This window comes from Acipenser ruthenus, chromosome 5, assembly GCF_902713425.1.
Source record: "Acipenser ruthenus chromosome 5, fAciRut3.2 maternal haplotype, whole genome shotgun sequence".
NCBI lineage: Eukaryota > Metazoa > Chordata > Actinopteri > Acipenseriformes > Acipenseridae > Acipenser > Acipenser ruthenus.
The window spans coordinates 78,714,440-78,729,743 of NC_081193.1; the positions used below are offsets into that span (position 1 = coordinate 78,714,440).

The 15,304-nt window shown below is 40.5% G+C and overlaps 1 protein-coding gene across 3 annotated transcripts in view; it reads left to right on the forward strand.

Annotated features, from left to right (window-relative positions):
• The window catches only part of ptk2ba (protein tyrosine kinase 2 beta, a), a 60,014-nt gene that overhangs the window by 19,479 nt on the left and 25,231 nt on the right, over positions 1 to 15,304 (forward strand). For all 3 annotated transcript variants that reach the window (XM_034004512.3, XM_034004514.3, XM_034004513.3), the window contains exons 2-9: positions 2,937 to 3,186; positions 5,928 to 6,106; positions 9,017 to 9,104; positions 11,491 to 11,570; positions 11,688 to 11,750; positions 13,726 to 13,780; positions 14,264 to 14,404; positions 14,776 to 14,850. In XM_034004512.3, coding sequence (XP_033860403.1) covers positions 2,983 to 3,186; positions 5,928 to 6,106; positions 9,017 to 9,104; positions 11,491 to 11,570; positions 11,688 to 11,750; positions 13,726 to 13,780; positions 14,264 to 14,404; positions 14,776 to 14,850 — 885 coding nt within the window. In that variant the 5' untranslated portion in view covers positions 2,937 to 2,982. The remainder of the gene's footprint in view (positions 1 to 2,936; positions 3,187 to 5,927; positions 6,107 to 9,016; positions 9,105 to 11,490; positions 11,571 to 11,687; positions 11,751 to 13,725; positions 13,781 to 14,263; positions 14,405 to 14,775; positions 14,851 to 15,304) is intronic.

Consider the following 15,304-nt stretch of genomic DNA (forward strand, 5'->3'; position numbering starts at 1 on the left):
ATTGTGCTTCCAGACCCGGAGGAAGGCAAACTAGGCAGATTTAGGGGGGCTGCAAAAAATAAATAATGAAATGAAAGCAAGAAATCTGCATTCTGTGCGAAGCACCACTCTGGTAATTGGCATCGCACCGAAGAATCCTATCCAAACATGTTCTTTCGCATGGTATGGAGTGATCGATAGTAAATTGCGCTTATTTTATATTCCGTTCTACAGAGAATTGATTTATGGAGACGCAAAGTTTCAAGAAGTAAGCCACTAGACAGGCATTGATTTTCGCGGTAAGAACGAGAATTACAGTAAATACAAATGATAATAAAATGAAGTCCTGTGTTATGTTTTCAGCCCGAGTTTTATCGCATTTCCTGCACTACTAGCATGTACTTGAATTGTTGTTTGTCTGGGCCCCACCTCCTCCTCGCTAGATCCAGCACCAGTAGTAGAAGCAGAGTAGCAGTTATTTGGAGACACCCTCTTGTTCTTAATATTTGACCTGCGCATTTTTGACAAAGTTTAAACAGTTAAGCAAAATTAAAAACGTTTGACACTTTACACTTTAAACTCTAAGCGATTAACACTCCTAGAAGGTAGCAGTTGGTGTGACGACCTCTGTTGCACTTTTTGCTAAGTTGTTGTTCAAGTTTGTATTTTCAAAACATATGGTACATTGGGAGTGTGTTTTTTTGGTAAGTTTTCTGGTAGTATTCACCTATTTATATTTCCCAATAGTGTTGTGTTCTTCAGTAGAACAGTTGTTAAGCAGGAAAAGCTCCTTTACAACATCAAAGGAACGTTAATGCTTTACCAAAACATTAATTTTCATCTAGTACATTTCGTTTCATAATACAGTTTAAAATGATGACGTTATTGAGGTTATGAAACAGTCATTTAAAAATCCCATATACCGTGGGAATCCCAATTTAAAACCTGTACACGGTCCATACAACAGCAAAGATCATGAGCAGCACAGAGCGCTCTCCATTATGGAAGGCCTTTCGGGTCAAAAACGCACACGTAGTACTTGATTTGGACCAATCAGAATACATATAATAGTATGTGTTCTAAATAAATGTAAATTAACTACACATTTTCTACGTAGGGGCTGGTCATTTTACAGTCATGCAGCATAATTACAAGAGTAGCCAATCTTTGGGATAACACCTTTTTAATTTCAGACATGAAATACACTTAAAAAAAAAAATGAGAATAAAGGATAATTGCAAATCGTGGCGGCGAGAGATTTTCTTCTGCGGTGCAAATATAGATTTGCTGAGTTCTGCCGACTTCTTGAGACAGACAATGTTGACCGTGACACGGGTCAGTTTATATTAACAATGTACACAATCGTTTTTTTTTTTTCATTTTCTCATTATATTTATTTCAGTTTTACACTAAAATAATGAGTTACCATATAGCTAATATGAGATTTAAAGTCAGATCTTTCAACACTTGTTTAAAATTACATATTAGTTACTTGGGTCCGGGTCTATCCATCTTTCACTAGACTTTATCCAATGCCAAGTCCATATACCGCCATGAATTGGGCGGGAATGGCAGATGTAAGGCGACTTTAAATTGGATCATTTATTACATGTACTATTTTCTTTAAATTCATTGGTTCTCATTTCATTTTCAGTGATCTGATTGGCTAAATAAGTATGCGTAACAATTAGAATTACAACACGTACTAAAGTCAAATTAAAACGTGCACTAAATATTTGAAACGTGTTCTAAATAACGCGTTTGTGATCCGGATGACCTTCCATGCTCCATAGGCGCAATTGCCAGACGCCTGCTTAACCTACAGTATATATCAGAATGGAAATCCACTCAATTGAAATTGCGCATTTTTTTTCATCTGCGGTTCACTTTAGCTGCTAAACACATATCAAATAATTATACACAGTGGTTTAGAAAAATCAATTCATGATCATTATTTTCTTTTACTTTTATTTGTGCATTTCTGAGTCGTCCTACGTACCCCTTATGACCCTTAGAAGTGCCCCAGGGGTACGCGTGTACCCCCATTTAAAAATCCCTGTACCACAATATACTATTTTATGCCAATACTATGTAGATAATGATAATATCTTTATTTTTACATCACGCCTTTCATAGCGGACCACCATCACAAAGTGCTTTACAGAGGTAGGCTGTGAACTGTGCATTATATGCAGAGTCATTTACAATAGGACATTGATTTAACATCTCAGGATGGAGCACAAGGAGGTTAAGTGACTTGCTCAGGATCACACAGCAAGTCAGTCAGTGGCAGAGGTGGGATTTGAACCAGTGACCTTCTGGTTACAAGCCCCTAGACTTTAACCACTGGACCACACTGTCTCCTATAGATATGTTTTTATATTGGAAGCTAAGTACTTTGATGACTGAGTTGAGATGGTAAACCATCAGCTGAGATCTCAAACGTCAGCTTCACATGCCAGCTAGGCGCCAACTGGCATGTAGTTCTCACAAAACTGATATAATATTTGTGCAAGCAAGTGCAAGCTTTTAATATGCAGATGCAAAGTTAAAAAAAAGGAACAGTCAACCTTTATGTTACATAAATATGTGCTTGCTCTTTGTTGCTTTTTTTAATTACATTAAGAGATGCACATTGTTTCTTTGATTTTCAAAAAATACTTTACGATACCAGTATGGAGACATTCTAAATTTATGTTGTGGTTGCAGGTTGGACTAAAGTAATAATAAGTAATGGTATGAGCGGGACTGACCAAAACATCAATCTGGTCTACTGGCCGTATCTTGATGAATTAATGGGTTGAATAAATCCTGCATGCCTGCCCTTGTTTAGAAATACTGTAAGAACCTTTTGAAGGCATTGCAGAAGTATAGTGAGAACGTTTATCGTTTAAGTTATGAAGTATTTCTAAATGTAGCGCTAGTTATGGATGAGATCTCTTTTCCCTTGTTTGCAGGGGGGTGGTGTGATGGTGGTGGTACTGCAGTGACCAGCGCTGGACAATGGCAGGAAACACCAACACCGTGACAAGGAGCATGGGCGATGCGGGTCACAGTCTAGACGGGCTCTCGGACAGACCCCCTGACAAGCTTATGCCAGGGGAGGGGAGTGATGTCAAGATCCTAAAGGTCTGCTTCATCAGTAACAGCTTCAACCTGGGCAAGAACTTCAAGCTGGTCAAGTGTGAAAGCTCCTGGGCAATCAGGGTAAGTAGACTGGGCTTCTGCCAGGGCATTCTCTACATCCTTTGGTTCCCTGTATACGTACAAAATATGTGGATTGGTGTCAGGTTAAAGTCAACAGTTTTGGTAAGATTTTAAGCAGCCCTGAGTGTTTATTCCTAATGAAGTAATTTCAGAATGGTGCCCAGCACCCCAGTTAGTGCCTCATGTACGGTCCATTCAATGCAAAGAGCTTGTTAAATGTTCTTTTATCTAGTTGATACTGTTGCAATACTCTAGATGATGATATTGGGCTGGATTCGCAGCACTAATCTGGGATTATCTTGTTTGACACTGAATTAGATAGTTCAAGATCTATGAAACCAGATTAGATTCGATTTTTTGTGGTAGCATTGTTACTATACTAACAAGGATGGTAGTCCCTCTTTACAGTATGATAATTAGGTGTAAACAACCCCAACCTTTATGACAAGAACATCAATGATATTTAATATTAAATATGCACCAACTAAGTATGCTATCAGTACTTTAGCTATATGTTTGTGGGATGAAACTATTTTGAGAAAGTGTAGCCTTCACATATGTTGCTGTGTTAATTGATGAGGGGAGGCAACGCAAAGTAAAACTGCACCCAGTGGAGTTAGAAATTGTAGTGGAGCAGGTTGTTTTAAATTATAATACTTATAATACTCTATTATTTGTACCAATGTAATAAACTATAAAATAAAATCTAAGAAATTATGACAGTAATTCACGTTTATTCATGCTTAATATAACCTGTTATTTACAGGTAATTTTCACTGCTCTATATGAAAACTTTAATGCAAGTACAGCAGAACCTCAGTTATGAACACCTTGGGAATGGAGGTTGTTCGTAAGTCTGAAATGTTCGTAACTCTGAAAACTGAATTTTCAATGGTTTTATTAAATGTGGACACCCGCTATCTACACCCTCAATCTGGCGAATAATACAAGGAGACAGCACAGTAATGCAATACTCATATTGTTATGGTTCTAAAGTCTTTAAAACAGTACTGTAAATGGAAATAAAATGCTACATTTAAGTTACCATTGAAATCATAACTATCAGATTTAAACGTCCATGAAAACCTGGGTTAACGTTGTGCTTGTTTTAAACAAAATGCATCCGTGCAGCTTGCGTCCTTCATCTTGGAAAAAAAAAACAAAAAAAACTTGTGCTGTGTTTAAAACTAAAACGTTCCTAGTAAAATTGCCTGCACTTGCTTTGAAATCTGCCTCACCTTTCTGGATACATTTGTTGGTAGTAATTTTGCCTTCTCTGTGACCAGCATGCTGCTTATAGGAGCGCTTATGTGGTTGTATTGCACTGATGGGCGTTTTGATTCTTATAAGCGGATGATTCTTAAAAGCGGACCGATATGATTACTGTGGTGCAGAATCGAACTTAGTATGAGAATGATAAGCGTTTGTTCCTTGGCTGCAGTGTAACAGGTTGACCACTAGATGTCACGAGTTCCTGCATGTGCACGCCTACGAAAAATCCACAGCTGCTTTTCCTCAACGAATTAAGTATATAAGTCAAGTGGTTAACTGCTTGTTAAAGTTAATGACACCTCGATTGAAATGGCTTAGCCGATAGCTTTGTGATGATTCTTATATCAGTGATTTTTATAAATGGAGTGCACTGTACTACTAAAAATATTAATAATAATATGAATTTACGCTTGTCAAATGACCCCGGAGATTGGTTGTGCCACCATGATACATCAACAGTCGCTTGCAGTCGTCTGGGCATTTAACAAAAAAATCCCAAACAGCAGAGGGGTTTCGAGACATTTCTTTCAATACAGCTTACGCTATACAACGCTTTGCTGTCGAGGTGGCGAATGAAGAAATTAAAGGTTTGCCTCTGGATAACACAAGCTGGAGGGGGGAGGGGCGGACTGTGCTCAGTTTTCTAAATTAAAATTATTAGTGTTAGCGTATATTTTGTATGTTTCAAACATACTCTACCATAGCACTTCTCTTACACTGTCTTGTACACGAGGTATTCACTACATATTTTACTGAAGCACTACAACCGCTATAGATACCCCCACCCAGTGCTTTGGCATACTATACCCTGCTCCCTACACAGCAGCGGCACATAAAGAGTTGCTATGTATAATGATTTGGTAGTGGATTTTAATACAACAACTTCTATTTATGTAATATGCGTTACACAATTGAGTGCGAGTGCGAGTGACATTTAATGTGTGAATAAAACACAGTGCGTGAAAGCCACCTGACAAACCCTCGAAGGTTTAAATCTATCTTCCAATTCCTGGCTAGCAAACAAACCTTCGAACACAGCCCTAGTAAATATGAAAATCATGAACGTGCACACTAATTGCAATTATGGGGCACTATAATGTTTAGTGCCCTTTCGTAAATGAGGCCCAAAGTGTACTAATTGGTCTTGAATTCCAGCAGTGCTGCAAGATAGCACACTATACAGCCATTACCACACTGGCTGGCCGGCACTATCTATGCACAGCTATCCCACAGAAATAATCCCAGCACAGAAAATGTTTAGAAAATGAACACTAAATTCCTACAAAAAACATTGCTCCACCTGTCTTTTCTAATAAGCAGGGTCCAGTAGTGGCTCCATTTGGCTTTCATTATGGTGTCTGTACTTCTGTTTGAAATATAAAAATCAAATTATCCCTTGTATTTAGGAATGTGGATTTCTAATTTCTAATTTTTTTAATAAACAAAGTGTTGTGATTTTTGTTTTACAGGATATCATCAACTCTATCTTGACGAGTGGAAGGTTAGGCCCCAATATCACTTCCACAAGCTGCTACGGGCTGCGTCTAAAGCATCTGAAATCGGACAAGATCCACTGGCTGCACCCTGACCTGACTGTGGGGGATGTGGAGCAGAAGTACGAGTGCCTGCATGTGGAAGCAGAATGGAGGTATGTGCCTGCGTTACCTGTACTCGGCCTCTCCTACCACTGAAACTCAATTCATTTGAGATTCACAGAACACTTTAATAAGGGGTGTGGTTTTCTCTGAGTATGTATTTGCATATGTTGTATCAAAAGAAAGGTTATCAAAAGAAAGACAGCCATTACCAACAACAACCTTCATCAGAACGACCGTTCAGTAAAAGATCACAAGTTAACTGTGCCAATGGGTGGAGTAGTGCTCCACCCATTGGCAAAATCCAGTACTGCACGTACTCCCGTAGACGTGAATATCAATAACAAAATGTTAGGTTACTTTTCGTAATTCTGGTTCCCTGAAAGAGAAGACGACCAACAACATACTTATGGGATATACCTGCCTATAGGTAGGTATTACTGAGCTCTTTACAGAGCTGACGATAGGCCCTCTTTTTGCATCGAACCCGTGAGGATGACCGATGCGACCTTGCAAGGTTTGTTGGTCGTCTTCTCTTTCAGGGAACCAGGGTTACGGTAAGTAACCTAACGTTCCCTTTCAATTCGAAGACTACCAACTTATGGAAAAGTAGAGCAGTCATGAGGGAGACAGAATGGCAGCATACGAGGTACGCGTCAGAACCGCATAACCCAAGGTTAGCGATGGAAGCGTGCAACCTCAAAGACCCTAGTGCCTAATGAAGGCAAGGAAGGATCTATCACATTAAGGCGATAGAACCTAAAGAAAGTATGCGGCGTAGCCCAGCTAGCCGGCACTGTCATACGCAGACTGTGTCCTCAATCCAGTGTGACAGTCGTTGCTTTAAGAGGGGCTGTCCTAGGGTCCGTATACCGTGACAGACAAAGAGCTGGTCAGAATGACACAGAGCTCTTGTCCTATCCACGTAACACCTCAATGCCCGCACCGGGCAGAGGAATTTCAATCTCCTAGCCTCCTCCTCCAAAGAAAACAGAGGTGGATGGAAAGACTCCAGTTCCACAGACTGATTCATGTGGAAGGCTGTGATCACCTTAGGGAGGAAAGCAGGGTTTGTACACAGTGACACCCTGCTGCCATCTTCCCAAATATGCATGCAGGAGCTGTGTACCAACAGCGCTTGTAGCTCACTGACCCGCTTTGCGGAGGTGATAGCCAAGAGGAAGGCTGTCTTCATAGACAGATACTTCAACTCTGTGGAGTGTATGGGCTTAAACAGGGCTCCATTCGGGGAGAACGGCCCTCCTTGGAGGGCGTAGTCGCTGAGCACCCTTGAGAAACCGGGTTGCCAAGAAATGCGTACCCAGAGATACTCAATCAATGGGGCCATGGCACGCAGAAATGGCCGCCAAGTACACCTTCAGTGTAGAAGATGACCTACCGAAACTGCAAGATAACTGGCATAGGGCAAGAGACTGGGCCATGACCCTTAGTCAGACATCAGTTCTGAAAATATTTCCATTTTTAGGCGTATAACGACCTAGTGGAGCCTGCCCTAGCATTCTGCAACGTACTGACTACTGCGTCAAATAGCCCTAAAGCTGACCAGCGGTCCCGTTCAGGGGCAAGACCCATAATTGGAAACTGCCCAGTTCCGGATGCCAGAGAGTGCCTTTCGTCTGACTGAGGAGATCCAGGCGAAGCAGGATCTCCCAGGACTGGCCTTGTAAGAGCTGGCGCAGGGTCGAAAACCAGATTCTTCTGGGCCACCTGAGGTCCACTAGGAGAACTGTCGCTTTCTCTAACCGGACCTCTAGGAAGGCCGGGAGCAACGGTATCGGCAGGAATGTGTAAAAGAGCGTCTTGGGCCACTTGTGGGCTAGGACGTCGAGTGGAGGGATTACCATAGGGGGCAGTGTGTTGTCTCCGCCAAGGCGAAGAGATCGACCTGCACCTTCCTGAACTGTTCCCAAATGCGCTCACCCACCTGAGGGTGGAGCCGCCACTCCGACTGATGCACACCCTCCCTCAAAAGGAGGTCCGCTGCCCAGTTCGACACTCCAGGAAGATGCGTCGCCCGTTGGGACAGTAGGTTCCTTTGAGCCCAAATCAAAAGCCGAAAGGCTATGCGATGTAACCCGGGGAACCGAAGGCCACCCTGGTGGTTGACTACCACTGATATGTTGTCTGTCCGGACCAACACGTGTTCCTTGTAGCACCGGGAGAAAGTGCTGAGGGGAAGAAAAACAGCCTGCAGCTCCAGCATATTTATGTGTAGGGATGTCCAACGGCCCGACCAGGTACCGCGGACTCCTCTGCCTTCCCAAACTGCCCCCCATCCCAAGTTGGAGGTGTCTGTCGTCACCACCTGATGGTTCGCCACTGCTCCCATCCGCATGCCTTTGCACAGGTAAGAGGCACACCTCAATCAGTGCAGGACTCTCGAACAGGAGCTCGACACTGTCAGATGACGGTGTCTGTCGTGCTTTGGATGCAAGAGGAATGCATTGTGCAGCCATCAGACCCAACAATTTCTGACACAGCACCAAGGTGACCTCCAATCCCTGTCGAAACCGGGAGAGGCAACCTTGAATAGCTGCTACCCTGTCATCCGACAGGTATGCACGCATACTCTGCTCTGTCACAATCGTCGTGTGGGCCACTGCTCCTTCTCGCGACTGGGAACAAATCAACCAGTTATGAGGTAGTACCTGCGTCCCCTGCAACCGCAAGGGGGCCAGGATAGCGTCCACACACTTTGAAAACGTATGAGGAGCTCAGGAGAGGCCGACCGGTAGCACGGAAAACTCGTAAACGTGTCCCTGAAAGGCGAAGCGGAGGTACTTTGGTCATTCCATGAGGTGTCAGAACCTAGTTATACATGAGTTTTGACTTATCAGGTTATATCTTGCCCAAATTTGTAGTAATCATGCTTCCCATGAGTATTATGGGAACTATAGTTTTTATTCCCACCATGGGGACTACACTGTCCTATTTTGTTCCAGGTACGACTTGAGAATCCGATACATCCCAGATAACTATGCTGAGAAATTCAAGACGGACAGAACCACATTACTCTACTTCTATCTGCAGGTTAGTCAGTGTTGGGGATCCTGAGGGTTACAGATTTTCTCAAATCTACACAATAGAGATCATGTTCAGCTTGATAAAGCAACTTCTTAAATAGCTAGCCTGTATAATTTATGTAGCTGCCAAAAATTCAGATCACTTTTGTTATTTAGTTTTGGGGAGTCAAAGAGGTGGTTTAAAGATTAAATGTGTAAGTGGGTTGCAGCCTTGACATTCACAATAGCATGGGCTGAAGACATGAGCTTACAATATTTATAAATATGTATAAAAAGAATCACTTGGGAAAGGTTTATTACAAAAGAAAATGACATACCTGACTGTAGTACTAGTCGCTGTACTAGTGCCAAATCTTGGTCTTGAAAGCTCTAATCTGCTTACTTTAACTGTGACTATGTATGGATTTACCATTTGCTAACTCACAGTTGCTACAGTTCGTGTGGTCCTTTCTAAAACCACCTCATTCCAGGAATGTAACCTTTTCCGGTGGATGAAAAGGATATTAGTTCATAAGCAGAAACCGCAAAAGAGAATGATAGAGACCACACAAAATGGAATATTAAAGAGTTGAGACATGAAATATTAAGAAAATGTAGATGGTATAAAAATTTCCCTTTATTGTAATGGCTGTATTTGCTGTATGCCATGGTTTGTCAGTAGGATGAACATGTCACTATAGGCTGCCAATTCTGCCAAAAAAGAAAAACGGTGCTGTGAGGGGAAGTGGCTTGATCAATTCTTCATTTTAACTCATGAATACTCATAGCAATGTGGCTGAAAGAGATGTGCAATAATGTGGTGGATCCCAATTCCAGCTGTCTCACAATCCAGACAAGATTGAACACATGTAGGAGCAGTGTTACACAAGCAAGCTGGAGGATGAAGGGTGAAGTCACAGCACCCAGGAATTCCTGGCCGTTGACAAACTTGAACAGTCTTACCCAATCAAGACTCATGCGGTGTGCGTAGCGCACAGCACTAGCATGAATGCTGATGGTTGCCAAAATCAGTCCAGTGTTTACTGCAGCGGCATTTGTAAAACAGAAATGTGACAAACTTGGTAGAATCTAACATTTTGGTCAAACTGAGGCTGAATTTTTTTTTTAATCATTAAAAATGGCTTCTTTGTAACCTGAAGCTGCAGTGTCCCTCAATCATGTTTGCTTTTTTGTTAGACTAAATATTTTCCTGGGTGATTGTTGACTGCTGCGTTCTTCAGTAGCTTACCCTTACATGCTCTCCACTCAACCAGAGACCAAGCCTTTGAGTTTGTTTACATCCCCTCCAGGCACACAAGCTTCCTGCCTCTTTGACTTGTCACACTGTGAACTAACGCAGTCACACTTTGGCGGATACCTGCAGATACAGGAGTCTATGACTCACCTGCAAGCTCTTCTGTATCTCTGAAAAGCAAAACAAAAATGTAAATTACCTTTTTTTTTCGCATGGTGTTTTTATAAACAGTTTTGTGTCTTTGTGTGGCCTTGTTGTGGACAAAGTGGCATAGCTGGGTGATTTAACTAGCTTCTCATGGTTTTCATCCTTGGAGGCCTTGGTTTGAATCCAGTCATACGTCATGAATTTGGTTGAGCAGTTTGTCTACATCACAATTGGCAGACTACAGGGTAGGACTGAAGTACACTCTCTTGCAGAGCTACGAGGGGAAGCTCCCACTTATTTAGTTTAGATACATTGAGGGAAAAATCCAGCAGTAACGATCCCTAATGTACACTTGTCAGAGCAAGTCATGCTGGTTCAGGAGCTGGTTAGGCCAGTAAAAGAAACAAATAATTCAATTAAAAATAACTTTATCAGCTGTTTGTTGTCAACACTACTAATCTTTTTGCTATTAACCTTGTCTATGGTTTTATATACATGTAGGGTGCCCATTAAGAGGCTTGACAAAATATTTACTCAATTTCCCAGCTATTAGCTGGTCACCAGCTCACCAGCAGTTGCTGGAATTTTCAAAGGGAAAAGTAAACAAAATGATGCTATTGTCACACTTTCTGAGATTAAACCAACCTGTTTTTAGTTCCATTTTCCTTTTAAATTACATCTGTTTAAAAAAACATGTCCATTATACTGGGTATGTCCCTTTTGAAAGTGTACCTAGTAAAGGCATAGCAAAATGTAAAGAAGCATAGTGAAAGCATTGTAAAGACAGGAGAGGTGTGGTGAAGCATATTAAAAATCCAAGCAAACTATGATAAATTCATAGTGTAACCATGGGGACAGCATGACAAAACTCTTTTTAGGGCTATAACTTTAAAAAGGGACATTCTTAATGCAATAAAGGAAATTGGAACATCTAAGATATTGTCCTTCCATAAACTCTAAATGAATAAATGGGGTGCAGGGGTATGAACTGAGTTTTCTTCTCCCTGTGCAGGTCCGCTGTGACTACATGCAGTACTGCGCTAGCAAAGTGAGTGACGGGATGGCTTTGCAGCTGGGCTGCCTGGAGATCAGGTAAGACTCATGGTTTCAGCTTCATTCAGAGGTCAAGTCAGCAGAATGTTTGAACTCTCACCTACATGTACAGTATGTGAACTGTTTTTTGTTTTTTGTTTTTTGTTTTCTTAACAGGAGATTTTGTAAAGACATGAGTCCAAATGCTCTAGAGAAGAAATCCAACTATGAACTCCTGGAGTAAGTGCTGTGCTTTTGCAACTTAATGTTTTTGGCTTGTCTACCCAATCTTCTTCCTCTCATCTACACTGACATCTGCTGGTAAAGATAGGGATCAGCACAGGGCTTCCAGGATCATCGACGCATAAACCTACATCTCAAGTTAAATCACAATTTGACACAAACATGAGCAAAATATACTATTTAAAGGGTGGCTCCTCCTGGTGCATTTTTGCTGGACAAACCAAGCAATGTTTTGAAAATTCCAGCCAAGTGCCCTCTTCTGGTTAGCAGCTGCCAGTGCACTTTGCTGGCACATTAAATTGTTTGCATTGTCATCTGATATACATGTACCAATCACTTTAGTTACAGTTCAGATCTAACAGTAATATTTAGTTTCTCATTATAACAAAAAAGGCAAAATTAGGGTTATTCAAGGACCAGGGTTTGGTAATGTATTTCAGATAGTGTGCCAACAAGTTCTAAAATGCACTGATGTAAAATGTATTCTATAAAATGCATTTTGATATTTTGCTAGTACAGGGTTAGCTCCATTTATCACCACTTATGTGGTTAATTACTGTAGCCAAGCTGTGTGAAGTATTATACATGTCTTATCATATTTAGTATTGTAATGCTACAATTATTAATTATTTTTTGTTAGTGTTTATCTTCACTTATATAAAATGACTGTTTATAGTACATATTTGAAATCACTTCACATACATTTTAATTAAAGTACTATGTTATATCTTGCACATTTCTATAATATTATTACACTGCTTATCTGTTTAATATGGTTCTCTGTTAATCTCTATTCTTGTTTCTGCTTCGACAATTACTTCCCAGGCTTAGTGTCAACCACAGAGTATGCACAGTGCTCCATATAAGGTTTTGGGTCTGAGAGTAACTTACCCTCTAATTTTAACACTGAGAGAGTAAAATGTATTTTCAGGGGAGTAAAATGCAACATTACCTTGAAGTCATAAGTAATCTCGATAAATACTGTACAATCTTTAATGGTAATGGGGTTGGCATTAAAAAAAAGTCTTCCATTTTAACTGCAATGTTACTTTGAACTCCTGTACCACGCATGTGTTCTAGAAGGTTCTTTATCGGATCAGCGCATTTATTTTGAGGTATCACACTGACTCTGCAAATTATAGTTTAACATTAAATTGATAAACTCAGTGAACATGTTAATATTTGAATATAAAGCCATACAGATAAATAAAATAAGGAAATACATTAATACACTATAAAACAGTTAGTTTAATATTATAGCATCTTTTTTTAGTGGTTGCCTCTGACGATGGTTTCAGTTGGATTTGTAGCTGTGTTTACGCTTCAACCTGTGTAGCTTTGAATTTTTCTTATTCTTACTGTGATTGGCTGCAAAGACAACAGGGCTAGCCAGAGATTGGATAATGTTTGTTCGGTTGTTTTTTCTTGTGTACAGTTTCCTAGTAACTGAAGACATTGTATTCTGGGAGATGTAGTTGTTAGTGGAAGTTTTAAATTTAGTACGTATTTTGGATTTTGTAATGCGTAAAAACGGCAGGTACGCAGCTTATCTGGACCGCTGAGTATGCATCTGAAAATACTTTATGAAATTAGGTTAAATGACCACTAGGGGTGTGCAACTGTAATTTTTGTCCCATTTGAAACTGAGATTTTTTATAAAGATTTTCCATTTACTTCATCACAGTTGCAGAGGGGGTCGGCATTATAGCTGCACACCCCTAGTGGCTATTTTTAAAACCACTTCAGTTCAGAAATTCAGCTTTTAAGAGCCATAAGTTAGTAAGCCTGGTAAATAATCATCTAAAGAGAAACAGCAATAGAGAATTATATAAAACACACAATTAGATATTAAGCAGGTAACAAACACATAGATGGCAAAAGTTCCTTTAGTCCCCTAAACAGGGTGCAACTGAACCTGTGTGAATAGCCATATTTTATTCTAGACTAAAAATACCATCTTTTTTTATTTCAGGAAGGACGTGGGTCTTGATCTGTTCTTTCCTAAACAGTTGCAGGACGGTTATAAGGTACCCAAAGCTACAGTATGGTCACTACTAGGGTCTCCACAGCTGCAGTGCTGAGATTGAGATTAAGAGAGAAGAGGGTTCCCTATATTAAACATGCACACATTTTAGTTCTAAAACAGTACTTTACGTTTTGTGAATAGGGCTCAGTGCGTTCGTCTTTCATATGGGAAGACCTGAGAGCTATGAAGTGAATGGTAATGTATAAGAGGTTATTTTTACTGCAATTGTTTCACTGAGACTGAAGCACAATATAAGAACTAAGTGAGTGGCACACACATTTATGAACTAGGAATAGAATCTTTTTTCCAATATGGAATAATCTTAAAATACACTTAATGTCCTGCCCAAAACGTGTTTTCATTGATATGTAACTGGGAGATGTATCTAACAATGCAGTGAAATCTCAGTCCAAACAAAGAGATATACTGCAGATTTCCACATAGTGGTACCTGTATAGATGGCTCAGTGCTTTGTGTTTTGTAGGCCAAGCAGTTTCGAAAGATGATCCAGCAGACCTTCCAGCAGTATTCCACCCTCAACGAGGAGCAGTGCATCATGAAGTTCTTTGATACCTTCAGCAACTTCTCAAACTTCGACGAGGAGGTCTACCCTTGTGAACTGGCCGTGAGTCTCCTGGTACCTGGTACCTGGTACCTTTGCTTTAGGTCATGTGGCCCGATTTCAGCTATAACAGGGAGTGAATTTAAACTACAACATGAAGTGATTAGGAACCAGGAGAAGTTCTGTATATGGAATATCTGCATATTTCAATTCAAAGTATAAAATGCAAACACAGAATCAAAAGAAAAAGTGTGGGGGTGGGCAGTCATAATAATTCTTGTGCGCATGAGTGGTACGAAATTGATTTGAAACCCTTGGTTTGCATAGTAATTTGCAGAGGTGCATGTGTCAAATAGAAATAAAGTTGTAGTCTATCCCTAAAGCCTGTAGAAATATAGATATAGTGACACATGGTAATCGTTTATTTTTAATAGCAAGGATGGAGTATCGCAGTGGACCTGGTCATTGGATCCAAAGGGATTCTCCAGCGATCCAGCAAAGAGGCCAAGGTGAGTACAGGACATCCAGTGACTCAATATGTTTTCAGCCACCCTGCTGGTTTGTGGTTCTGGTAAGGGAGGGACATTTGTTGCACGTTTTAACCTAGAGCATTTACTTAATAATTATCTTGGTGTACCTGAGTAGAAATGTCCCCTTTGATAATGTTCCCTTCTTCAGAAGTAGGCAATGTTTTTTTTTCTTCTACTAATAAACATTTTGTTTTGTGATGGGAAATGAAAGAATTAATTAAATTACTTGGATTTCTTCTGGCTTTTTAGTAACAAAGTTTCTAGTAATATGCACACTTGTACTGTCTTTTGTGAAGCTTTGAACACACTTCTCAACGCAACGATTATGTAAGGGATATTCACAGGACAGGAGCAAGGGCTGCGAGGAGTAAGCCCTGGGACTTGAAATAGGAATTATGTGATTGTGACTTTAGGAAGATGACATGCTTTCCCC